The 27263-nt window shown below is 35.9% G+C and overlaps 2 protein-coding genes and 1 long non-coding RNA gene across 3 annotated transcripts; 2 read left to right on the forward strand and 1 right to left on the reverse strand.

Moving 5' to 3' along the window:
• Positions 1-1585: 1585 nt before the first annotated feature.
• LOC112009877 (aspartate carbamoyltransferase 2, chloroplastic) lies at positions 1586-6541 on the forward strand. The gene is made up of 6 exons (XM_065775942.1): positions 1586-1752; positions 3919-4519; positions 4601-4738; positions 5544-5719; positions 5770-6006; positions 6119-6541. Exons 2-6 carry the CDS (start codon positions 3979-3981, stop codon positions 6224-6226), a joined length of 1200 nt encoding a protein of 399 aa, XP_065632014.1. The 5' UTR covers positions 1586-1752; positions 3919-3978; the 3' UTR covers positions 6227-6541.
• A 15948-nt stretch (positions 6542-22489) lies between these two features.
• LOC112007183 (uncharacterized) lies at positions 22490-23082 on the reverse strand. The gene is made up of 3 exons (XR_010630063.1): positions 23029-23082; positions 22786-22899; positions 22490-22572 (listed from the first exon to the last, which is right to left on the reverse strand). It is a non-coding gene; the product is annotated as an uncharacterized LOC112007183 (long non-coding RNA).
• Positions 23083-23197: 115 nt separating this feature from the next.
• Positions 23198-24367, forward strand: LOC136061525 (uncharacterized). The gene is made up of 3 exons (XM_065776278.1): positions 23198-23808; positions 23908-24139; positions 24251-24367. Exons 1-3 carry the CDS (start codon positions 23584-23586, stop codon positions 24358-24360), a joined length of 567 nt encoding a protein of 188 aa, XP_065632350.1. The 5' UTR covers positions 23198-23583; the 3' UTR covers positions 24361-24367.
• The last annotated feature ends 2896 nt before the right edge of the window (positions 24368-27263 follow it).

Below are 27263 nucleotides of genomic sequence, written 5' to 3' on the forward strand. Positions count from 1 at the left end.
GCCGTGGCCTCCAATCGCCGTCGGCAATTGATATCTAAGGTGGGTCCGTATGTTATTGTGTTAATAATATTAATAGTACTGCTTTTAAAATGGGGGTTTAGCCGTTTGGGGGGTTTTTGGAATCCATGACTGTTGGGTTTTGTGGAAAGAGAATTTACGCAAATGTTGAATGGGAATTTATCGTGTGTGGCATGTCTTATTTGTTGGTTGGTGAAATGCTGAAGTGGGATGACAGTATTGGAGATTGTAAAAAAACAAGTAGAGTTGACACCAAGTCTTTAACAAAATGGTATGTGTCATTAGACATGGCAATACGGGTCAGAATTTTCTGACCTGACCCGACTCGAAAAATACCCGACCCGAACCCGATTTTTTTGACCCGAAGTAAAAACGGGTTGACCCGTGACCCGACCCGTGTTTTTTGCGGGTCAACCCGACCCGACCCGAACCCGAACCATTTTTTTAAAACTTTTTTTTTTTTTGGTAAAAAAAAAGTAAAACTAAGACAATATTGGTTTAATTGTTTATTGTGAACTTTAAGGAAACAATTGATACATTTACATAACTATATGCAAATTAATTGAAAGATTAATGGTTGAACATTCTGTAATGAGTGAATATTTTTAGATATCAAATAGTAAAGTACATGCTAAGATAATTTGGTTACAATAGAGTTAAAAACATAGATTTAAAATTGTAGACATGTAAGAAATATTCACAAGTGTGAAAATAGTGAAGTTAAAGTATCAAATTAGCATAAATTATGAATACTTAGACCTATTTTTTAATAATTTATGTCCAAAATAAACAGTTTTTCAAAATAAATTATGATATATCCTAGAGTGTGTGTTGCTTAACAATAATATGATATTCATAAAAAGAGACCATGTATGAATAAATAAGCAATCAAATTTTAAAGTATATCTCAAATTGAAATAGAGTGTCAACCACAACTGATAATAGATTATAAAATTAATTTTCAAAATTGTAAATTTCTTATATATTTTTATTCTTTATCAAATGAGTTATCCAATAAGTCATTTGTAATTTTGTTTTATATTTGGAATGTTGATATTGTGCAGAAATAAAACTTGTGTATTTGTTTTACTTATCTTTGTGTTATTTTGTTTTAAATAATAATGTTAGGATTTGTATAATTTTAAAATTGTTGAATAAGTATTAATAAGTTTAATTGAGTTTATTCTTGATATAAGTGTTGAATTCAAAATAATGCATTTTACATTAAGTAATTTGTTGCATAACTTTCCAAATGACAGATACATGTTGTTTTCTATATAAAAATTATATAAAAAAAATTCATGTGAAAAATACGGGTCAACCCGACCCGACCCGACCCGCAACCCGATTGACCAGAACCCGTTTTTGACCCGCTTAAAGTGACCTGTTTTTGACCCGTGACCCGTTTGACCCGTAACCCGATTGACCCGACCCGAACCCAAACCCGACCCGCCCGTTTTGCCATGTCTATGTGTCATACTCATATACAGGTGGTTTATGGTTTCCCCCAAATCGGTCTCTTTTTTTTAGGCTTTTATCATGCTATGTGCTGCATATAATATAAGTTTGACAAAAAAAATAAAAAGGGTATGCATTGGTTTGGGTTTACTTTTTCTTTTGCGCCAAACTTCGTATTTTGAGTCCCTCCCCCTAAACTATAAAGTAGCCTTCCCTCATTCATTCACTGAACAGTGAACACCATTTGGGCACATCAGCAAATCTCTCTCTCACTCGGTTTGTATCTATGTCTTCTTATCTCTCTGTTGTTCTTCAATTTTTTTTGTGTGTTTGTTGTTGGCTGTTGAATTTGTTGTGGATTTCTTGGATGGGGTTTGGAGAGTGAAAAAAAAGACCCCTTTTTGAAACGGAATTTATTGTATTAATAAAAGATTTGATTTTTTTTTTTAGTTTATCATTCTTTCCTTGTTTTCCATGCTCAAGGGTTAGTTGTCCTTTTGTTTTTGTTTATGATAAATGGGTTAGTTGTCTTGTTGATATGCAATACCATCAAATTTGGTGATGTTTTAATTTTTTTTGGGGATATCGGCATGAAGCATAGGTCAGTAGTTGGAATCTTCCCTTGGCACCTTTACAAGTTATAACTTGTTTGGATGGAGGGAAAGGAAAAGAACGGAACGGAAATGAATGATAAGAATAATTTTATAATAGTCAATTTCTCTGTTTGGGAGATCTAAGAGTAATGTATGGGACACATAAAATGGCATAATTTTTACCACACCTCGTCATGTGGACCCACTATTACACTTCTATCACTCATAACTTGCAAACTTGCTAAGTGGCGAGTTGTGGTAAAAGTTATGTCATTTTTTATGTGTCCCTAGCATTACTTGGAGTTTTAATGGAGAGAATGAACTTGTTTGAGAGTTTAAGTAGAGGGAATGGAATGATTATTTTCTATTTTTTTAAGATCTCAAATTTTCATTCAGTAGGATTTGGAGGGAATGGATTAGATTTAATGAATTTTTTACTAAAACTCCCAAAAAGGTCATTAAGTCTAATTTTATTCCCTCCAATTTTGGAATGAAAATTTGAGGTTTTGAGAGAATAGAGAGACAATGAGTGTTTTCTCCCATTCATTCTATTCCCTCCCAACTCCCAAACAAGAGAATGGAAGAATATTCTAAAATTATTCTTTGCATTCCTTTCCAATCTTATTTTTTTTTAATAAATAAAAAAAAGAATTGGTGAAGTTTCTTGTATGTTTCTGTTTGCTTTGCTGTTTTGTTCCTTTTGGTAATGCTTCACTTTCAACGTGTTGCAATTGATTTCTTTGTTTGGAAGAAAGTGATGTCAAAGTTTTAACCTTCGTGTTGATTACACTTTACTCAGGAAAAATATGTTCTCCCATTGTTTCACTCCTTTTTTGTTCAATGGTATAATGTTGATTTTAAACGGACACAGTCCCTTGGTTTTGAAATGAGTTAAAACTTTTTTGTTTTTGTTTTTGTTTTTTTATTTTTTAATGTTTTGGAATTGTAAGTAACACAGGCATATAGTGAGTTTTGAATTCATGACCTCACTCTCCACGCATTCTTGTGGGAGGAGGAAGTGACATTTGACTTGAGTTGGAGCTCATTGGCAAGTTCTGATATGAGCTTGATCCATACTTGCAAAGAAATAGGTCACGATGTTGTTTTGGATCTTTTGAGTTTTTAATTTGTATTCAGAATGGATTTAGCGTATAACTTATAAGGGAGTAGTCTACATTTGCAACTTTGGATTTATTTACCAAAGAAATTAATAATAGGCAAGTGATGCTAAGGTTTGGAAATTGCTGGAGATGCTTTTTGGTCTCTTTGTGCTTTGTTCTTGCAGATGATTTCACAATCATTATGGCTGCTTCTATTTTTGGACTGTTTTGTTCTTGATTCTTTTTCCCAAATTAAAATGCTGACTTGAAGTTGTCTCTTAGAATTTTTTTCCCATGACCTGGCACTTCAGTTTAAAAAAGAAAACTCTATTAGGGTGCTGAGAAATGAGGAAAGAGCAAGGGAAAAAAAAATCTAAGCCTTTTGTGTTTGTGGTGTAAAGCTTCTTTAGTGGGTTTTCTCCCTATTATTTCCTGGATATTGAAAATTTTAATATACACAATTTTGGTCTCTTTTGCTTTTCCTAAAGTTCTTACTAACTTCCTGATGCAAAATCAAGTATTTATTAGGAATTTTTATTTTTATTTTTATTTTTTTATTTTGGGCGTGTGTTGGATTTTGTTTTTTCTTTATCAATATTATAGCATGTGAAAGTTTGGGTCTTATTAAGGTCCTACTTAATCAATGTATTGTAATTGCTACTACTTCATTCAATTTGATTGTAATTGCCTCGTGCCTTTTATTCTTTTTCCCCCTTTTTTCTAATTTACATTGCTAATTATATTTACAGGGTTTTGAAAGTGTTTAGCAAACACGACTTGATCCTATTAATCCAATTTTATCAAGTCCGATGGCTGTTTCATCTTCTCTTTTTACATCTTCGTTGCAGGGGAGCATGGTTGCTCCCAAGACATTGAACAGAGAGTATATGTGCAGTCCTTCAAATCTTTCCTGCAGACAATTTGGATACATTAAGTCAATGTACTTAACACATTCGAGGATAGTGCCCAGTGGGAAATTATTGAAAAGGAAACAAACTGACGGAGTATCTCCAAAGGACAGAATCCAGTGCCGTGCAGTACAAGTTGAAAATGCTCCTTCATTTTCAGTTGGGAAGAAGTTTCAGCTTGATGATGTAATTGAAGCTCAACAATTTGATAGGGATATTCTTGGTGCTATATTTGAAGTTGCACATGAGATGGAGAAGATTGAAAAGAATTCTCCTGGAAGCCAAATTCTTAAGGGTTATCTAATGGCTACTCTCTTTTATGAGCCTTCCACTAGAACTAGGCTTTCCTTTGAGTCTGCCATGAAAAGGTTAGGTGGGGAAGTTTTGACAACTGAAAATGCACGGGAGTTTTCATCAGCAGCTAAAGGAGAAACACTTGAAGGTAAGCTTTTTCATCTGCTTAATCAGGTTCCTAGTGGTGGATTACTGAAAGTTAGATGTAATTTAGGAGCTTGATTTGCAGATACCATTAGAACCATTGAGGGTTACTCGGATATAATTGTTATGCGGCACTTTGAAAGTGGTGCTGCCAAAAGAGCAGCTGTCACAGCTGGCATTCCTATTATTAATGCCGGGGATGGTCCTGGGCAGCATCCTAAAAAACAGTGAAGTGATTTTAAGAGAAATAAATAATTTAATGATAAATCAAGTGGACAAGAAGTTTGGAGGTGGAAACAAATTGTGGCCTTCACTGAGAGTTTCCATCTATCCCATGATCATTGTCCAGTATGCTACTTAGTATCTTCTGTAATGGAGAGGAATCTTAATTTGTTTTAGTCTAGAAACTATTAATACAACACAGGATATTACTAATGAAGCTTTGTCATAATTTGGAAAGGGATTAATTACAAAAGCAAGCTTTTTTATTTTCAATATTAGTTAGTCATATATAAGAAGTCATTCCTATGGCAGATACACACATGAAAGAAACATAGAAATGGTCACCTTTTAACCCAGTTGTTCAATTTTCATACTATACGGACTAATGGACGGTTGAAAACTCTAATTGTTTGCTGTTGGATGAACAGCTTAATTCTCTGAGGAAAAAAAAAAAAACCAAATGATCGAGCAGAGCATATCTTGTGATACTTGGTAGTCTATTTCTTTATAAATCTTTGCTTATTTATAATGTGTGTTAAGCAGCACCTAGATCACATCTTATATCCAAGGCTTTCTGCAAAAGATGGGGTTGAGGTGTTCATCTACAGATATCTTAATAGACAAGTAATGTTGTTCTGTCGTGGTGTGACATTAATTGTTTATTTTCTCCTAATGTAGAGGGGGAGAATAATGTTCTGTATTTTCATTTGATGATTTTTTTTAATCATTTCGTCATATTTTAATTGCTGGTAGTAAGTTTCACACAGTTTAGTTCAAAGATCTATTCTTGCTGTTGTGTACGATTTAGGCTCTCTTGGATGTATATACCATTGAAAGAGAGGTGGGGAAGCTAGATGGCATCAAAGTTGGGCTAGTGGGTGATCTTGCCAATGGAAGGACTGTCCGCTCACTTGCTTACTTGCTTGCCAAGTACCAAGATGTGAAGATCTTCTTTGTTTCTCCTGATGTGGTAAAAATGAAGGTAAATGTTGATCCAATTGTCACTTGAATTCACCTGTATTCATCTTACAGGATGATATAAAAGACTATTTGACATCAAAGGGAGTGGAATGGGAAGAAAGTGCTGATTTAATGGAAGTGGCTTCTGAGTGTGATGTAGTGTATCAAACTCGCATTCAAAAAGAAAGATTTGGGGAGAGAATTGACCAATATGAAGAAGCTCGAGGCAAGTACATTGTAGATCAGAATGTCTTGGGTGTTATGCAGAAGCATGCTGTGGTCATGCACCCTCTACCAAGGCTTGATGAGGTACCCATGTGATGTTTAAGTGATGTTAGTGTGTTCTTTATGAGCATGAACATTTTTAAGTGCTTCTTATGTATTTACTGGTTTATTTGTTCCTTTTCATGAATTTTTGCAGATTACTGTGGATGTTGATGGGGATCCAAGGGCTGCATATTTTAGACAAGCAAAGAATGGACTTTATATACGGATGGCTCTTTTGAAGCTCTTACTTGTAGGGTGGTGAAAATGCCTCACCTCTAGTTTCAAATTTTGACCCTTTAAAAAAAAAAAAAAAAATTATAGGGCTTCCAATTTTGACTTGGTTTCCATGGTTTACTGAAACTGCGAGACTGTATTGGTATTTATTTATTTATTTATTTATTTTTGAGTTTGAACACGCGGGGATCTGAAAGCCATAGCTCTTTAACTTTTTTTTTTTGGGACCTGAACTTCACTAATGCTCGGTCATGAGTCATGACCCTGAAGCTCTCATGACAAGATCCATTTTGTGCCATTTTACGTCTCAATTGTGCTGTTCAACTCATCAGTTTGTGACCAAGTAAGTTGCTGCTAGCTGGCCCTAGTTGGTGTTTCTTTCTATAATACATCTAGAATAAATTTTTTTTTTTTCACAATTATTAATGTGACTTGTTATGATTGGTGTAATAATAAAGTAATTCCGCTAGTAATTTCTATGTGAGTGATTTTACGCCAAACACACTTTGCTACTTTAATATGATGTGAATATAGTTGGGTCCCTTTTTCTCCTTTTATTTTCCTCTGCTTATCCTGCATAAAAAAAGGAGAAGAAAAAAATTAAGAAGAAAAACCCATAAGTTTTTTCATTATAATTGTGAAAAAGAATATATTCAAACGGAAGGGTTAAACTTGTTGTATACAAATTGTTTTACATACCTTTTCAAAAGCAAAATTGTGACTTTAAGTTACGATTTCAGTTGCTTTTGAGGGTGTGTAAAATTGTGTAAAATAAAATTATCACTTGCCTAAACTGCAAAGGCCGTGTTAGGAGTGAACTGCCAGGCAAGTTGTGCCTAGACTGAAAATGAAAGAACGTGGTTCAAAATTTATTTATTTCATAACAAGGAATATGCAATCTGACATTTTTCTGTAACACTCCTTCGACTTCTCATTCCCAAAAATGCTCGAGGCAGCTGCAAAATTGATAATAACCTCAAGCATTTTCCATCAGACTAAATGGACAACTTTGGGCACAAGATGTTCATAGCTAAAGCCTAACCTATCCCCTTTCTGGGTGTAATCTTATCGGTAGCGGGTGGCTAGTAACTCTTTGCTCACATAAACATTGATCTAACAATAGGCTATTCCAAGCTTTGCAAGAAAAAAAAATTTGGGCACAAGACTGCAACATTGGTTCAGAGTGGCTGTGATGCATAATTAAGCAATTATGAATTCTGGTACACACCAAAACACGGAAAAATTGTTAATCCATTTCCATGCCATATGTAGACACATTGAGAGAGAGAGAGAGAGTAGAATAGTGTAAGATTTCAAACATTAGCGACAAGACTATTTTAGTTAATGTTGAAATCACACACAAGCTCGAGGTCCTACAATAGTGGAGAGAGAGAGAGAGAGAGAGAGAGAGAATGAAATTGTGTATTGATAAATATCAAGCTTTGCCTATTATATAATGAGAATAGAATAGTGGGCGAAATAACTAACCTAGCAAACTATCAATCCAACCAATATAGAAAAGACAAGTGACAAAAGAAGAAACAAACTAACTATCTGTACTGCATAAACGACAAGCTGTTTTTATGCATTGCTACTCTATGCTACTTGCAGCTTAACACTCTATATACAAACTACAATATACAAGTTACAAAACTACTATATACAAGATAAAACTACTACTTAACACTTCCCTTCAAGATGAACTGTATATGTTTACTAAGTTCATCTTGGACAAAAGGTAATAAAATTGTTTATGTCCAAGTGCCTTAGTGAAGAAATCAGCTATCTAGTGTCTAGTGGGAACATGAAATGTCTTAATCACACCATCTTGAATTTTGTCTCGGATGAAGTGACAATCAATCTCTATATGCTTTGTTCTTTCGTGAAACATTGGATTTGCAGCAATATATAAAGCTGCCTTGCTATCACAGTAAAGAGAAGCTGCTTGATTGTGTTCTAACCCAAAAGTCTTAAGCAAAGCTATAAGCCAAACAATTTCCCTTGTCACTGTGGCCATTGCTTTATATTCAGACTCTGCTGAAGACCTTGTACTACCTGTTACTTCTTACACTTCCAGGAAATTAGAGAATCACCAAGGAAGACACAAAAGCTTGATATGGATCTTCTGGTGTCTGGACATGTTGCCCAATCAGCATCACCGTAAGACTTGAGCCTCAATTCTGAATTTGCAGAAGTAAACAACCCTTGCCATGGTGTTTTCTTTAGATACTTGAGAACTCTATAAGCTACTTGTAAGTGAGGCACTTTAGGTGAACTCATGAACTGACTTAGCTTGTGTACTGAGTAACATATATCTAGTCTAGTGAGGGTTAAATAGAGCAACTTGCCTATCAATCTTTTGGAACATCCTCTCCCATTGAGCTACTGAACCTTGTAGATTGCTCCATGGGTACATTAGCAGGTTTGATAGCTAACAGACATGTATTAGAAAGCAGCTCCAAAGTAAACTTTCTTTGACATAAGCTAATACCTCTCTCAGTCCTAGCAACTTCAAGACCTAAGAAATATTTTAAAATACCAAGGTCCTTGAGTTTGAATTTGTTGTCTAGGAAATGTTTGAAAGTGTTTATAGCATCCACATCATTGCTAGCAATTAAGATATCATCCACATATACTAGTAGAATGATGATTGATCCTTTGTTGACCTTGGTGAAAATAGAACAGTCTGATTTGGACTTGATAAAGCCATGATCAATGATTGTGGAAGATAACTTGGCAAACCATTGCCTGCTAGCTTGCTTGAGGCCATAGAGAGATTTTGTGAGCTTGCACACCTCCCCCTTGCTGCCAAATCTAGGAGGAGGAACTATATATACCTCCTCATCCAAGTCTCCATGAAGAAATGCATTGTTAACATCCAATTGAGAGAGATGCCAACCATAAACAGCAGCAAGAGCTAATAAAGTTCTAATAGTCACAAATTTCACCACAGGAGACAAGGTTTCATAAAAATCAATACCCTCAGTCTGAGTGAAGCCCTTAGCAACCAGTTTAGCCTTGTATCTCTCAACAGACCCATCTACCATGAGTTTAACCTTGTATACCCATTTACATCCAATTGGAACTTTACCAGGAGGAAGTTTGGTCATAACCCAAGTGTGATTGGCTTGAAGAGTATCAATTTCAGTCTTCATAGCAGCTTGCCATAAAGGATCAATCAAGGCTTGAGCATAAGAAGTAGGTTCTTTGGCAATAGTTAAGGCAATAGCAAAAGCTCTATGGGAAGTAGACAACTTACCATATGAAAGAGTAGAAGAAAGAGGGTAAAGAATACCTGGATTGTCAAAGAGATTGGAATCACGTGACTGAGTGAGAGAAGCCGAGGCCAACACATGAGCAGATGCAAGATTGCAATGATAATCATGAAGATATGTAGGTGGTTTGTGAGACAATAGACCTTCTGACATTTGGAACCTTAGGTAAAGGAGAAGTATTATTAGCAGGGTCAGAAGGAGAATCAATTATAGAGGCAGAAGGTGCTAGATCAGAATGCACAAGATCTGGAAGCTCATTAGGTGGTATAGTAGTGTCAACAGAGGTGAAAGGAAGGGAAAATTCTGTAGAAACAGAAGGAATAGAATCTAGAATTGAAGGTTGACATGGATCCATAGAATGAGAAGTTGAAGGAGAAGGGGAGACAAATTTGGCCAACCAATGTTTGAAAGGGAAAAAAAAATCCCTAAAGATGACATCCCTAGATAGAAAAACAGTCTTAGTGGTCAAATCATACAATTTATATCCTTTGGTATCAAAAGGATAACCAAGAAAAATACAAGCTTTAGCCCTAAGATCAAACTTGGTTCTATTCCTAGTTAAAGTAGAAGCATAGCATAGGCAACCAAAAGATTTAAGATACTGATAAGAAGGAGGATGGCCTAAGAGCTTCTCATAAGGAGTAAGGTTATGTAAAAGAGGACTAGGAATCCTATTAATGAGATATGTGGCTGTAAGGACACAATCCCCCCAGAATTTCAAAGGTAAATTTGCTTGGAATCTTAAGGCTCTAGCAACATTCAAAAGATGCTGATGTTTCCTTTCAACAACAACATTTTGCTGTGGGGTTTCAACACATGACAGTTGATGAAGAATGCCTTTTGAAGTATAAAAGGAGGAAAGAGCAAATTCAGGTCCATTATTAGTTCTAAGCACCTTGATAGGAACTTTGAACTGAGTTAGGATCATATTAAAGAAGGACTGAATCAAGAAAGAAGCATTAGACTTATGCTTCATCAAGTAAACTTAAGTACACCTGCTATGATCATCAACCAAGGTAAGAAAATATCTTGAGCCATTCAAAGAAGGTGTAGAGTATGGTCCCCAAATATCAGCATGAACCAAATCAAAACAAGATAAAGAAATATTTGTAGAATGTGGAAAAGGAAACTTTTGCTGCTTAGCTAGAGGACAAACATGGCAATCAAAATATTTATTATTATTGCAAGACTTGATTTCAGGTACAATGGTATTCAACAAAGTTAACCTTTGTGAAGAGGGATGACCTAATCTATAATTCCATAGTCTAAAAACAATATTTGAAGAATCAAGATTACAAGAATTGACACTTTTGTCATGAAAATAAGATGACAACTTGGATAAGACCTCAAAAACAGACTTTCATAAGGTGACTTGAGCAGTGCATTGCAGTGTGTAATGACCTACTTGCTTTTTACCCAACCTAATCATCTTCCAATGCTATAAGTCCTGGAGAAAACAATAATGGGAAAGAAAAAATACAGCAGCAAAAAGGATTTTGGGTTAGCTTGCTCATAGAAATAAGATTGAAAGAAAAACTAGGAATACAAAGTACATTCTCTAAGATTAAAGTTGTAGAAACTTGAACAGTTCCTATATGAGTCACCTTGACCATATCCCCATTAGGTAGTCTAAAATAAATTTGAACAGAAGAGGTAATGGATTTAAAGAAATGAAGAAAGTGAACCAAATGGTCAGTAGCTCCACTGTCAAGAATCCAATTAGTGGAACTAATGTGTGAAGTATTGACACTTGAAGAAAAAACAGAATATTCAAAAGATGGATAGAACCATATACCTGATAGCTCTTGACCTTGAGAACCAAGTGAAGGCTGAGTAATGATGTTAGCAACTTGACGTGTAGTGTCCAAACTTGCCTCTGGCAGGGCTTGAGTACCAAAATGGTATTGGAAATTCAGCAAACCAACCAATTGTTGATATTCAGCTCTGGTGAGTGTGACAAGCTCACTTGAACTATCCTCAGCAGCAACAACATTACTTGTAAAGGATTGACCCTCGTTTTTGAACTTGTACCCAGGAGGATAACCATGTAGCTTATAACATTTGTCAACTACATGTCTCATAGCACCACAATGAGTGCATTGAGGTCTCCTAGATTTTGGCTAATTGTAATTCTTGGCATTACCATTCTTAGCTCCCAAAGCAGCCAATGCTGCTGCTATATCAGTCAATACTTTCTTCCCAGCATCAACCTTTCTCTGCTTCTCGTCTTGAATAAAAAGAGAGAAGACTTTACTCAAGGAGGGTATAGGATCCATAAGCAAAATCTGCCCTTTGACTGCTGCATAAGTATCATTCAGCCCTATCAAGAAAGACATAGTTCAATCCTCCACATGATGACCACAGGTACATGTTTTATAATTGGAAAATTCATCCCAAAGTCCCTTAAACTTGGTGTAGTATGCATTGATACTAAAATCCTCTTGAGTCAAAGAAATAACTTCCTTCCTTAACTCAAAGATTCTAGGTCCATTGCCTTGTCCATACCTATATTGTAAGTCAAGCCAAACCTCCCTTGGTGTCTTGAAGTACACTATACTTGGTTGCAAAATCCTTAGAGATAGAATTGAACAATCAAGCCAAAATTGTACTATTACATTTACACCAAGCTGTGTAATAAGGATGGTTAATAGACCGAGGCTTAGGAATTAAGCCATCAATGAACCCTAATTTGGTTTTGGCATCCAAAGAAATGAGGACTGCCCTACTCCAAGTGCTGTAATTCTACTCAGTGAGATGTTGAACAACAAGGGAAACACTAGGGTTATCACCACTAGACAAGAAATAGGGATTAGATGCATTTTCCCAAGGCTGGACAGTAGGAATAGAAGGACTAGAAGCACTTTCAGTCATACTTAGTGCAATTATCTAGCAGAAGAAAGTTGATCAAGATTCAGAATTCCAAATAGGAATTAACAGAATAGGAAACAAGAATTGATTTGCTAGAAATCAAGATTCTTCAAAAACAGGTAATCAACTCTGTAACTTGTTGATTTAATCAAAACAAGATTCAATTCAAGATCTTGATGAATGAGCTACAGAAACCACAAATTGGTAATTGAAAAACCCTAAGAACAAGAATTTCAATTTACCAATGTATAGAAAGAAATCAAGATTTCAATATGCTATCATGTACAAAAAGAAACCAAGATTTAGAAAGAGAACTTAGTGCAAAAATCGAGAGAAATACATTCAAGAAAATTTCTACTTGATTCAAAGAAGAAGCACTAAGAAGAACGAGATGAAATTGAACTAGAAAGCTCAGAGAATACCAGATTTGAAGATTCTCTAAATTAGTTTAGCTTTGATACCATATTAAAATCACACACAAGCTTGAGGTCCTACAACGGTGGAATGAGAATCACACAGAGAGAGAGAGAGAGAGAGAGAGAGAGAGAGAGAGAGAGAGAGAGAGAGAGAGAGAGAGAGTAAGAGTAGGAGCTGTAGAGTTGTGAATGAAATCGTGTATTGATAAATATCAAGCTCTGCCTCTTATATAATGAGAACAGAGTAGCGGGAAAAGTAACTGACCTAACAAACTGTTAATCCAACCAATACAGAAGAGACAAGTGGCAAAAGAAGAAACAGACTAAATAACTATTTGTACTGCATAAACGACAAGTCGTTTTTATGCATTGCTACTCTATCCTACTTGCAGCTTAACACTATATACAAACTACAATGTACAAGTTGCAAAACTACTATATACAAGATAAAACTACTGCTTAAAAGTTAATAATACAGCTACTGCTAGTGTAATTTTCTTTTTTGTTCGTTTATGGGACATTGACAATAAGTCAGTAACAATTATATAGAAATTTGGACCAAAAAGAAGAACAAAAAAAGATATATGTAGAAATTACTACAACTAGAAACAAAAGTTACATTAAAGACAGCCCACCATGAACATGCCTTTTTTTTTTTTTTTGACAATGAATATGCCTGCTAATAGGTAAGGAAGTTGGAATCCACATCATGGGCCCAGGACTCCAAACCCCCAACAATATCCCTGGTTGAGGTGAAATCCAACTTGTGCAGATTCTAAACAGCCCTATGAGAATCATTACCCCTCCTACAAATTACATATAGTTCGGCACTTGAACTTCCCGTTCGCTCTTCTTCTTCCTTCAAAGCTGAAGAAGTTTCAGGCAATCTAGCCTCCAAACTTGGGAATGGGATGTTCAAGGACTTGGGAAGAGAAATCTTAAAGTGGTGAGCTGGTCTGACATAGACCAATACATGTGCTTCCCCCTTAGCAACCCTATCGTGATACTCTTTGTTGCTTATTCGGGAATCTGATTGAAGCAGTTTCAAATATCATCTTTCTTAGTCAAATGAGAGAGAGAAATCAAATTGCAAACAAGCCAAAACATATACACTAACAGTTTAAGTAACCTACTCATCCAATTACAATTTTCAATGGAAAACCGAAGACACAGAAAGTGTAATTATTGGAGTTAGTGGAGATTAAGTAAACTTCTCATAATCAAACTCTCGAAATTGCTGCTGGGTGAATGTTGCATTTTCACCACAAGCTTCGCACTGTGGTGACCTTCCTCTAATCTTTACTTGCAATGTAGGTCAGAAATGAATATGTATATATAAATGCCAAAGCTCAAAATATAAACTCAAAATGTCCAATATCTATTAATATGAATACACAATCAATAAAGCAAAAAACTAATTACCTCATGAAGAGAGCAAACTCATCCCACTTAAAAGGGTTAAAGGAAGGAATGAAATAGTCATGCATTTGAGGATGTTGTGAGACCTTTTGATCAATTTAAATCCTCGTTGATCCGTGCTTTGTTTGACAAGTCTCAGGCATGGAGTTTTACACATTGTTGTTGTCATCACGTATTAAAAATAGACATTTGAAAATTGAGAACGCTTGGTGTACATGAACTGATTGTACTTCATTTTTGAATTCCAACACTCTTTTAGATCTTATATTTTGATCTTCTTGTATATTTTTGAGATACTTTGCATCATCATGAACATAAGAGTATTTTTTCATCTTCAATAAAATTTCTGTTACTTATATTATATGGGTTGTGTTAATGGGCACCACAAGGTGCTGTTAACAACTTTTTTGACCTTTTTTTTTGGACAAATTTTTCGTCTTTTTTGCAGTTTTATGTTATTTTTTTAAAGCTTTATAAGTACTTTTATGTATTTTTATTTCATTTTTCTCATTTTTTTTCATTATGTAGGACCCATATTAGGGAGACCATAACAAGCACCACACTGTGCTCGTTAACGTTTCCCATAATATATATGAAAAAAAGGGTTAAATGCCTAACCTAGACTAACTCCCATCATACCAAAGAAAATTTGATTCTAATAACAACTGTTCTAAAATAAATGTCTTCTTTATAAAACAAATGTCATCAAAAAACTCTTGATGATTATATCAAGAAGATACTCTAAAAGTGCTAGTTGTAAATGCCGACCACTACAAGCCTCTAATATAAATAGATGAGACAGTTAGAGTATATCACATTAAGATGCCTTTCAAAAGCCCAAAACAAGAGGAGAAAACCCACTTCTTATCAATTTCCTCTAGTTAAGGTGTTCTAACTACAAAAGATCAAAATGTTGGTAAATTCTACTGTAAGGAGTGAGAAATATTGTGGGGCTAGTGAAAGTAGGAAATGGGGGTAGAGGTATAAGTAGCAGAGCAAATAGAACACCAATTGATTTTGACATCTGTTGAATGAAGTCACTCCTGAAACAGGCCCCCATCCTTTGACTCATTTGTTTAATGCAAGTCCAACTAGGTCTACAAATTTTTATTGCTTTTGACAAGTTAGTCACTTATTAAACAAATACTTTTTATCTTTCGATAATATAAAATTTGGTCTAGCCATCTCCATATTAAGAATTACTCAAATGGTTGCCTATCTTCTATGATCCTTAAAAAGGTCTTGAAGCTATCCAAGACTGTCTTACCAATTCCATGAATGGTCGGGTCTTTCGGTCAATACCACCAAATCTGCCATCTCTTTTAGCACCAACGTTCAACAGCCAGCCAAAGCTAAAATCTGCAATTAAACAGGGCTTAAACTCTTGGATCCAAATTCCAAGTATCTTGGCTTGCCCCTCCACATTAAGCGTGGGAACTAGTCACCTTTCAACACCATCATTGATAAAATTAATAGTTGGATCACTAGTTGGAAGGCAAAAGTTCTATCTCAGGCCACCTGCTTCACCTTCACCAGGTCAGTCTTCACATCCATTCCAACCTATCGGATGTCCTCTTTCCAACTGCCTAAGAACACTTGTGCCCAAATTGATGCAAGGCTTCGTGATTTCTTCTAGGGGTTCTCTGATTCCAACCGCCACTTATATACAAAAGCTTGGGACTCCATTTGTAAGCCTAAATCTTTCGGTGGCCTCGGTTTCAGAAGAGCCCATGATCTTAACAAGGCTTTTGTTTCCAAGTTAGGTTGGACCATTACTTCAAATTAATGCTGATAAACCATGGGCAAACCTTCTTTGGTCTAAATATTTAAGAGGTCACAGCTTGCTAAATGCCTTAGCCAAAACCAATTCGTCCCCTCTTTGGCATTGTATCATCAAGTCTGTCTCTCTCTTAAAATTAGGCCACTGTCACTTTATTAGCTAGGGAATTCTGACAACATTTGGAACGATCCATGGATACCTTCTCTCCAAGGCTTCATCCCCCCACATCCTCCATCCCCATTGGACATCTACTTGGTAGCTGAGCTTATTATCCCAATTACTAGGCTATGGAACTGTGACTTTAACCATGCTCTTTTTGACCAGTAAATTACCTCCTCCATCCAACAAATCCATCTCTCTGCCTCCCTCATTGAAGATACCTCAATCTGGGCAAAGAATCAAAGCGGTAAATTCTCGGTTAAATCGTCTTACTTAGCCAACCAAGAAGCAAGATTCACTCAATCTGGTCCTCTTTTTATGGAAAATTGCCTGGGATTTCTTACCCACAAGAGAATTCCTTTGCCACAGAATCCATGATGTGGACTCAATATGTCCTTGCTACCATGGTTTCCAAGAATCCATCGTCCACGTATTTTTTGAATGCCCTTTTGCCAACATCATATGGAGACACCTATCCCACCCCTACAACATCAGCAACATCCCTCCAAGATTGGCTCCTGAATGGATTCAACTGGTCCTTAACCCGTACACACATCTTGGTCTAAACCCTCAGGATGCCCACACCTTTACTCTCTTGGCTGCTATAACATATGATTGAATTTGGTGGAGTCGCAACAAACTGGTTTTTGATAGCTCACCACCAACCTCCCCTATTGACATTGCTGCTGATATTAACAGACCTTTCTCCACCTATTCTAACACTTGGAAATTGAAGCTATAGCCCACCACCTCCATTTGGGAACCTCCTCCTCCTGGTTGGGTTAAATTCAATTTTGATGCTGCCGTCACCTCGAGTGCCTCCTTTCCCTTTGCATTTTGTCGTGACTCCAATGGGCATATTATCCCAGTCTTCATAGCTAAAGAATCTGTCTCCTCGATCCCCTGCTTGGGCCAAAGCTAAAGCAGCCTTACTTGCTGTTTCTTCAGCAGCTAACCTCAAGCTCCCATCCGTCATTTTTGAAGGCGATGCTAAGATTGTAATTGGATCCATTAAAGCTCCTAGTTACACTCCTTTTTGGGACCTTAGATCAATCATCTCTGATATTCAGCTCCTACTTCCCTCCTTTTCTCAAGTTGTATTTAATTTTTGTTATAGAGCCTCTAATGGCCTAGCCCATTCTATTGCTTTTTGGGCATCATTTTGTTCAACTTGGGGACCCCAACCCATCTCATCCATCCCTTCTTGAGTTCTTTGTGAGGATTCTGATGGGTAGGTTCCCCCTATGTTGTCTTAACCAACTTTTGGGCTTTCTGTTCAATAATATTTTACTTATCAAAAAAAAAAAAAAAAAAAAAATTGAAGCATCCGTCTTGAGAGTGGTTCACCAACCGCACTTTCAATTTTGATAGCCTCAAGTGCTTAGAGACAGCCAATGATACCAAGTACTGAAAATCAATAAACAAAATGTAAGAAACAGAGAGCAGTTCTACTACTTGGAAATTAATAAAAATAAATACAGAATTAGAATCAATCAAGTGTCAAATGAATAGCAGGGAGGTTGATGTGCACGAAATATATACAATAAAATACCCTCATATTTGCATCTTTGGCCTCATTATTATGTTAACCAATCGTAGACCCACGCGATGCATGAGAATATATAACTATTTTATAATATGATATAATGTATAATTTATTCTCTAAAAATTATGGAAAATAATTTGTTCTCCTTAAAATTGAACTATTTTTAAAAGTATTATCCATTTCCGTTCTATTATTTTGGGTTTTTCTTAATAACTAAATCATGAAATCAATGAAGGAAAAAAAAATGTCTATACATATCTATACGATATATAATAATGGAAGTTTGAAAAAAAAAATCTCTCTTCTCTTAAAGTTCCTTAGAAATGTCTTTGGCCACTTAAGAAACCTTCATTGTCAAACTCTCATGTATCTAGGTCAATGATCCTAAACCTTTCAAGAACCAAATTCCACATTTAGCACTATCAAAATCAGATAAAGATTAAACCCCCAATTAATCATGTTTTGAGATTTTCTATTACCTCACGACCAAACTTTTGAGGTAGATTTTTTATTGTCTATTGGACTGCAAGATCAAATTATTATGTGCTACACATAATAAGAAAAAGTGTGCTAAACATACTATTTGTTGAAGCCAAACAGAAATTGTTGGGAATTTAGACCCCTTAAACAACACAAATTGCGTAGCCTAGATTAATTAGCCAAGTTGTTACTTAGTCAATTAAGCAATTCTAGGTTAAAACAATCCAAACAATCATATCAAGATATAAAGCAGCGGAAAATAAATAACACAAGATATGATCACCCAGGAAACCACACGGTAAAACCTGGGGAGGATTTGACCCACCAATCCTCAAGGCTAACCTGAATTCACTATGAAAGGTTGAAGTTCGTACAAAGGACTACAAGCTCCCGCTCGACTTCCTAATGCTACCCACCAGTAGAACTTCCTGACACGACTACGCGCAGGCTCCGAATCCACGGACTACTTCTTTCTTGAATTCCTCAATCAGCTACAAGCTCCCCGCTTGCTTTTCTTTAATCTCCAATGGTAGCAACCTTTTGATCATCAAGATGTAGAAATATCTCTACCTTGAAAACCCTAGTTTATGTGAAGGAAAGCTCCTCTAAGATCTCACAAGAGATTCACATAAACAGCAAATATGAGCAACAAAGACTTAGAGAGGTTTGGGTACAAACCCTAAAAATAAAAGGAGGCACAAGAGGCACTCTAATCTCTCTCTCCAAGTCCCAAAACGTTCTAGGGTTTTCCTTATATATAGAAGTGTTTTACTTGAACCCCAAGACGTTTAAATAGAGTTTGGGCTGAACTGGAACTCTGCAGAAGAATAAATCTGTACGTGGTTCGATCGATCGAGTCTAATTTTCGATCGATCGAGCCTTACAGATTTAGTCCAATAAATCTGCACTCACTCGATTCCAGTTTTACAAATAAACATACTTTGAGCAAGCCTAAACAAGACTAAACAACCTGTTTTGATCATGGTTTGCCAACACTACACATTAGAGTTCTAAATACATAAAATCCTAAATCTTTAGAACCTAACAGAAATTGAGAAAGGTTCCACAACAAAAAAGAACCATTGAGTCAAAAAATATGAAAGCAGTAATTGGATTATAATTACAACGTATACTCTATTATTGTTTCAAAAAAATTATAGGTAAATATATTAAACTTTGGTTTTTTTTTTTTTACATAGCGTTAAACAAATGTCAAACGTAAGAAAACTAAAATGTCAAAGATAAACAAATTGAATGGGTAAAACACAAATATAAAATAAAAATTGTACAACGTGAATATGAAGTAAGAAGTTGTAGAGATTCTAATTCTTGAAAACCCTTCGCATAATCGACAAACCAATCCTAGCCACTCATAGCCCCAAAGTGATCACATTGTCAGCAACCCACAAAAAAGCATATCATCCACAAACTTTAGAAATCCAATGGAAAAACCAAAGTTGGGGGGAAAAGAAAAAATAAGAAGGGAAAGAACAAACCTCAAAGGGACTTTCCAAATCTGATACCACTTTGACAACTTTTGCGGAGGTAGAGAGAGCAACTGTAAATTAATAGTGCTAAAAATAACATAGTTAATCACATGAGTGACAATTGAAGGGTTTGAATTTCAAAAGAGTGAAACGGTTTTGAAGGGGAAAATGAAAAGTTGAGAATTGGAAGAAGGATAAATTAATGGTGAGTTGGATCGAATGTGTAGGATTGTTCATGGTGAGTTGGATTTAATGAGTTAGAGAATGTGTAAAGTTGCACTATTTATTTATATATAAATATTGTTTAAAAAATGAAAGAAAAAAAAAGTAACATGATCGATGATGTGGCTCAACTGGAGTGTAGTAATAATAAATGCTACGCTTCAACTTTTAAATATATATATATATATATATAAATGACTGATTATAAATAATCTTTGTTTTATAGGTGATAAAGGATTTACATGATAAAGAGAATTAGTCAATTAGTGGAAGAGAGCGAATAGAAAAATCATCGAAGAAACAATTCACGTGGAAGTTAAATGCTACCCGATGGACCAAAAGTCAAGCCAATCCTTGAACAGATCCTTTTTTTTTTTTTTTAATTTTAATTTTAATTTGTTTTTTTTTTTTGAGAATGAACCTTGAACAGATCTAGTAAAAAAAAAAAAAAATTTGTTTTAAGCTCCCCACAAGGTTCAAATCCAAGTTCCGTCCCTGGTTATGGTTATAAAAAGTTTGGAGGAGTGTGATAGAAAGAGGTTTCCATGCTGCACCACTAATCACGGTGTTCTCAAAGTCTAACTCAATGGTCACGTAGCATTGACAATCTGTGGAAAGGAAAGAGAGATCACCGGAAAGCATTTTGGCTAGTCTGGTGTCTCTTTTCGTGGAGTGAGTTTACACAAAAATTTGACTTCTAGCAGAACTGAAAGAATAAAGCAAGCTTGGAAGTTGGAAAGCAAAACGTGAAAAGCATTTTATGTTTCCGCATAAACGACTTGTGCTTTATTTCTTGCTTTATTCACTGCATCAAGTCGTGCATTACTGATTGGAGAAGCAAGAATCACTGTTCGTAGATTTAGTTTTTGTTTGTTAGCACAGTAGTTTCTCTATCACTAGGGTTCTATTGCATCATATGAGATTGAAAATACTCATATATTTCATGCTTTGCAGGTCATCATCGATCAATGATCATACCCATTAGAAATGCTACCTTAAAAAGAGGTTCACATGGCTGCACCACCAATCGCGGTGTACTCATCGTCTAAGTCAGTGGGAACGAAATAAATAAATATATATATATATATATTTTGGATAATCGATGGGGAAAGGAAAGAAACTGGAAAAGAAGAATGACGAATGAAACACTAAGAGGCTGTTTGGTTCACTAGTTTTCATGACTCAATTTTCTGTTTTCATAACTCAATTCTCAAAAATTGTGGGACCCATAGCAAAATACTCGTTTGCCTGCATAATTTTTTTGTTTCCATAACTCTGTTTTCAATACTCAATTTTCTAATTTTTGAGTTATGAGTTGTGAAAACTGAAAACAACTTTTGGCTGTTTTCAGTTTTCAGTTTTTAATTTTCTGTTTTCAATGGCAATTTGGTAAATACTATTACAATTTCCGGTCCCACCGTCAGAGCTATTCACGTGGGGCGTGCCTTTTGATACTGTCCTCAATGGCTCTCTCTTTAGGTCTTTCATCTCACCCTTCTTCGCACTTCTCTCTTCAGTTAGCAGAGGTCTCTCATCACAAATTTCTCTCCACTCCATTCCAGTACCACCATTGAGAAGCTCTCACTGCCCTCATCTCCTCACACACCATTTCACGGATCCAAGCTCAGCCAACCCGCGCCGCCGTGTCACGGTAACGCAGTGCTTCACGCGCCAACCACCGAGCTCTTTCTCAGCTTTTTCCAGTGAAATCCGAAGGTATTCTTCACCGTTGAGCTGTTTATATATCTGATTTGTTGGTAATAGCAAGGGATTTCACATCTTTTACATCGATTCAAGGAGTTTGCTTCTGTGTTGATTTTTTTCCTTTTTTTTTTTCTTTGATTCACGTTTGGGTTTTCGCATCTGATTTAACTTGTATCAACCTGTGGAATCCTGGGTTTTCAACCCGTGGTGATGTTTGGTTCTGTGATTTTTGTTCTTTGTTTGATGTTTGGGCATCTGATGTGGTCTATTGAAACCTGTGGAATCCTGGGTTTTCAACCCGTGTGATGTTTGGTTCTCTGATTTTTGTTCTTTGTTTGATGTTTGGGCATCTGATGTGGTCTATTGAAACCTGTGGTAATGGGTTTTCAACCCATGGTGAACCTGTGTTGTGCTTCTCTGTTTTTGTTTTTTCTTTTTTTTCTTTGTTTCATGTTTAGGTAAGCATCTGATTTGGGAAAATTGCAACCCGTGGTTATGGGTTTTTTTTTTTTATTAATTTATGGAACTAAGAAATGTGTGATAAATGGTGCGATTTTCCTGGAATTTGTTATCAAAGTTCCCTCCATTAAGTTTCTGGTAGTAGAGAGTAGAGACTGATTGTAATCTTTGTATGGTATGTTATCTTTATCTTATTGTATGAGCTTGAAATGGGTTTAATTAGTGGTAAAATCAACGATGATGAAAAATATTTTTAAATGATATCTAATTGTCAATTTTGAGTCACATAAACTACATGAGACTTCACCTTAATCTACTTAACATTGGAAAAATTAGTGTTATGCACTTTACCAAGAAGCTTATGGTGGTTTGCTGACAGTTTACTATCTATAACTCTTTTGTGCACAAACAAATGCTCAAACATAAATAAATAAATGTATTTAACATGACTCTTGTCCATGTTAACAAATACAACACTTACCTTAGCATAAAGATATGATGTAGTAATTGGATATGAATACCAAAAGTGCCTCAGTAATTCTTGAATGGATATCCAATGCTGGAAACAAAAAACACTCTTCTTATTAATATTAAATCACTGAAACCAAAATTCATAGAACATACAATTAATAAGTTCAACATAACACAAAAAAATTGATTCTAGCACACAGCCTGCTTAATCAATTCTTCAATAAATAAGATATCCATGGTGTTTAGCCACATTTTTGTAGAAGCAGCTATATATTATTTTAAGAAACACACATGTACTCACATGTAGTAGTTCCTCTTTAGTTGTGTTGGGCAAGCTGTTCAGTATACCCTCTTGAGCATTCTTCCCAACTTGAAATTTGGTACTTGAGATGTTCTGGGTCAAGCCATTAAGGACCTGAATCATACAAATTACACAGTTAAATTATGCAACATATATATGATAGCATATCACTTTTTCAGGTTTTTGGGGATAAGTAATATTATATCTAATATCTTAAGGTTAGCACCAAATAAAGATTCTTACCATAACAGCAACCTCAGGTCTGACTACAGGATCACTTAATCCCATAGCCTTTATAATTACTAATGATAGCATGTACTTTCACAAANGATGTACTTGTTCTAATAACGTATTTACTTTATATCTCTCTTTAGATAACCTACCTGAATAGTGTGTTTCTACTAATGTGTAGGTCACTTATGGCGTCTGGAAATGACTGGTGGCAGGCGGTCCAAGAGTATGACTTTGATGATGCATACTTCAACAACGTTGGTTCCAGCAATGACTCTGAAGAAAATGATGATGACTGGCCCGATTCAGAGTTTGAACGTGAAGAAGAAGCAGAGTTTAATTTAGTGAATCCTTTAGTTGGGGAGATGTTCGCATACATGCAACGTCATTATGATAAACAACCAATGCGAACAAGTGCGTTGACCGGCAAGGCGTATATGGACGAGGTCACTGAAGGTAATCAAGCTAAGTGTTATGAGATGTTCCGCATGACACCTGATTTACTGTTGCATTTGGTGGACGAGTTGGCTGCACATGGTTACTTGAAGGATGGACATGGTGACGTGAATGCCACTCAGGCCGTGGCCATGTTATTGTACATACTTGGACACAACACCCGCTTTAGATGTGTTGCAGACCGGTTTCAGCACTCAACAGAAACCGTGTGTCCGGCATTTTCGTCAGGCGTTGCGGGCTGTCCACCACTACGCGAAGCATTTAATTAAACCTGATCATAACGTCACAAGCCTCCCCGAGCATCTTCAAGTGAACAAGTACTGGCCATGGTTTGAGGTAGAAATCATTCCTTACTTGACATACTTCGTACAACAGTAAAATAATATGATTCTGTAGATGTCCTTGCTAAGATTAATGAAAATGTCCAATGTGTAGAGATGTATAGGAGCAATTGATGGAACGCACGTGAGTGCCCGACCTCCTGCAAATGCGACTCAAGCACATAGGGATCGTAAGAGCCTTATAACAACCAATGTGCTGTGTGTGTGTGACATGGACATGCAGTTCACATTTGTCCATGGTGGGTGGGAGGGTAGTGCAAATGACTCAAGGGTTTTCGAGGAAGCGATTAGTGACCGGAAGCATGGATTCCCATGGCCACCAACAGGTACTATACATTACTATGAGTTTAACTAAAGTTATTTTATCCTCCACGTCTAAGTAGTGTGTTTATTGTACAACTGAATTACGTGCTGTCTGGCGCTGTGTGTGTGTGTAGGGTCGTACTACTTGGTGGATTCGGGTCTACCAATTGGCACTAGTTTTCTCCCCCCTCACAAGTCAACTAGGTACCATGCGCAAGAATTCCAGTCAAGCCGTAGACGATAACATCAAAAAAGAGTTGTATAACTACAGACACTCGTCCTTGCGAATGGTGATTGAGAGGTCTTTTGGAGTGCTGAAGGCCCGTTTCCCCATTCTGAATTTAATGCCAAACTTCAAGCCAATTAGGCAGCGTTACGTGGTTATTGTGTGTTGTGCTCTACATAATTTCATACGCATAAACAATCGGAGTGATGAATTGTTTAGAACAATAGGGGAGAGTGTTGGCGAAGGTAGTGCGACCAATAACGAAGGTAGTGGCGATGCTGAAGCAGCAACAAGCTCAGCACCCAAAGGCATGTACTAGAAATGTCAAGTGCATCGAAGAGAGCATGGGGCAATTTAGGGACAATATCACTGACACAATGTGGGATGATTATGTTGCCCGTGGCAATGTCAGATGATTATATGTTGGAAATGGCATGTACTAGTAAGTGACGGAAACTTATTAATTAGATAGGTAGATGTATAAGTTAGTTCAACTTGTAATGATACTGCACTATTTTGGAATGATATGACAATGTGCAGATATGCTCTCGGCATAATTATGTAACGTAAATCGATTGTATCAATTATTGAAAGATATATGTAACTTAAGGGTTTCAAGTTTCAACTATTTATGTGTCGACTCTCACCAATGGCAATGAATACAAAACTGACCACTTTTGTTAAACGGCCACAACGGTCCCTCCATTCTAAACTAAGTTATTAAAAATAAAATGCGAATATGCGATGTACGCACTACGGTTTTCAATTTAGATTATTTAAGTATCATTAAATTGGGCCAAATGTCAAAATGTGCGGTTCAAAAAACATATAACAAAATTAAAAATTGTCAAAACGTAGAAAGGTTTAAATAATTCTATGGGGAGATAAAAAAAAATTGGTCATACGCTGGGAAAAAAAGTTTAAAAACTTCCAAGTAAGTAAAAAAATGATAAAAACATATAATTAAAAAATAACGAAACAAAATTTATTCAAAATGAAAAATTATGAAGACGTCTTTTTCTTTTTATTTATTTATTGATAAAGACACCTTATTGTCTTATACACTGAAGGGGCCAAATAAATTTTTTTTTTTGGTAGAATACGTGCAAAAAATAGTAACTGATGGAGAAGTATTCATTATTGAATATAAAATAATGCATAAAACGAATGATAATAGATTGACCTGTTTTGTTCAAGAAACATTCATTACTGTACACAACACCTCCCTGTACACATAAACAGCTGACAAACACAATTCTCATTCTGCAAAAAATTTAAGAACTCAAAACAGGGCATGCAAAGTGTAATGTACATTATACACGTGACCGTCAATGGTTCATGGCAACGCAGTTGCGTATGGCAATGACCCCAAAAACATTAGAGAACACAAAATAAACCCCGAATACAGTACAAGACAAAAATAAAGCTACCCTATACTTATAGACCTTGTCTTCAGCAATCCGGAGTTTGAGATTACTTTTTTCACCCTTGCCTTTGCTTTCCTTAGGAGCTCCCATGCTTCTGCTTCCCTTGCATAAGCCTCATCTCTTTCATTTCTTGCAGCTACGGCGTCGGCCTTATATCTCGCAAACCTTTCGTGGACAAGTGGTGCCGTGGCACGGCCACGTGGGCATGTATTCTTGTCCAACCATTTGAAGAACTTACATGCCTGATCAGAGTCCTGCATACAACATTGAAGGCATATATAAGATGGTCAACAAAGATAGTAAAAAAATGACAAGTCGAATATGTAATGATAATAAAATTGAAGATAGAAACTAACCGGCGCCCACTGCTGACATCCATAGAACCTCCTACCGAAATTACGGATAGACAACGAGGTCCTTTTCACACACCGATCCATATCGCACATATGGCCGGTAGAGGTGGACTCATAAGTAGTGGCAGAAGACATGGTTATGGCTTTTCTTTTTCCAATATATCTACACACATATAATTATATATATAATGTCAGTACATAGTTCTACATAATCAATGCACTGTCAATGAAAATTTATTGATTGAACCTATTGTCAATGGAAAATAGTGTCTTACAAACTATTGTATTGTTATCACATCTGATTTGTTACCCGAAGCCAAGCAATAAACTATACAGTAGAAATTTGTGTCATTTCCAATCGATTGCTATTTGGTAGCATTTTATGACTCACCATGAATCTGCTTATTTTAAGTATATTATAATATTTAATATTTTTATAAATATCTACCATCCCGAGGTCCTTAATGGCAGTATGATTTTATTGACCATGGATTAGCTATGGTTGATTTCTTGTGTTTTGTTGTAGATATGATATATGGGTCCTCATTCTTCCTTTTCTCTTTTCTTTATTTCTCTCTCTGTTGACCAATGCTATATATTTAGATATCTCCAATAATTAAGAAAGCATCAAAGCTGGCATCAAAGTGGGGATCAAAAATACATTTAACATTCTTTTTACTAGTATGGTTTGAACTAAATGAGGTAGAGATGCTCAAAATGGTTTAGTCAAGTTTAAAGGAGAGTGATTATTGCATCAGTGACAGAGTGAGTTTATTCAAGTTGAGGAAGTGGAAAAAAAGTAGAGCAAGATCGAAAATAACATTGGCATAAGTAGTAAAAAAGAATATGTCAATTAAGAAAGTAATAGAGATTATGACTTTGGATTGAAAAGAATGACATAAAAGAATACAAGTATCTGACCTTAACTAATTTGTTGAGAATTCATAGCCAACCCCAAAAATTTGGGACTAAGGCTTCTTGTTGTGTTGATCGTTTGAACTAAAGAGGTAGTCTAATGGCTACCAACTCTAAACGCACCTAAGCCATGGCCCAATGACACCAAAAATTCTAAATATAATGAATTAGAAAAAGAATTCAAAGAATAGTGATCAGAATCTGAAAGAGAATCCAATCAACTCTC

This window comes from Quercus suber, unplaced genomic scaffold (genome assembly GCF_002906115.3).
Source record: "Quercus suber isolate HL8 unplaced genomic scaffold, Cork oak 2.0 scaffold_8, whole genome shotgun sequence".
NCBI lineage: Eukaryota > Viridiplantae > Streptophyta > Magnoliopsida > Fagales > Fagaceae > Quercus > Quercus suber.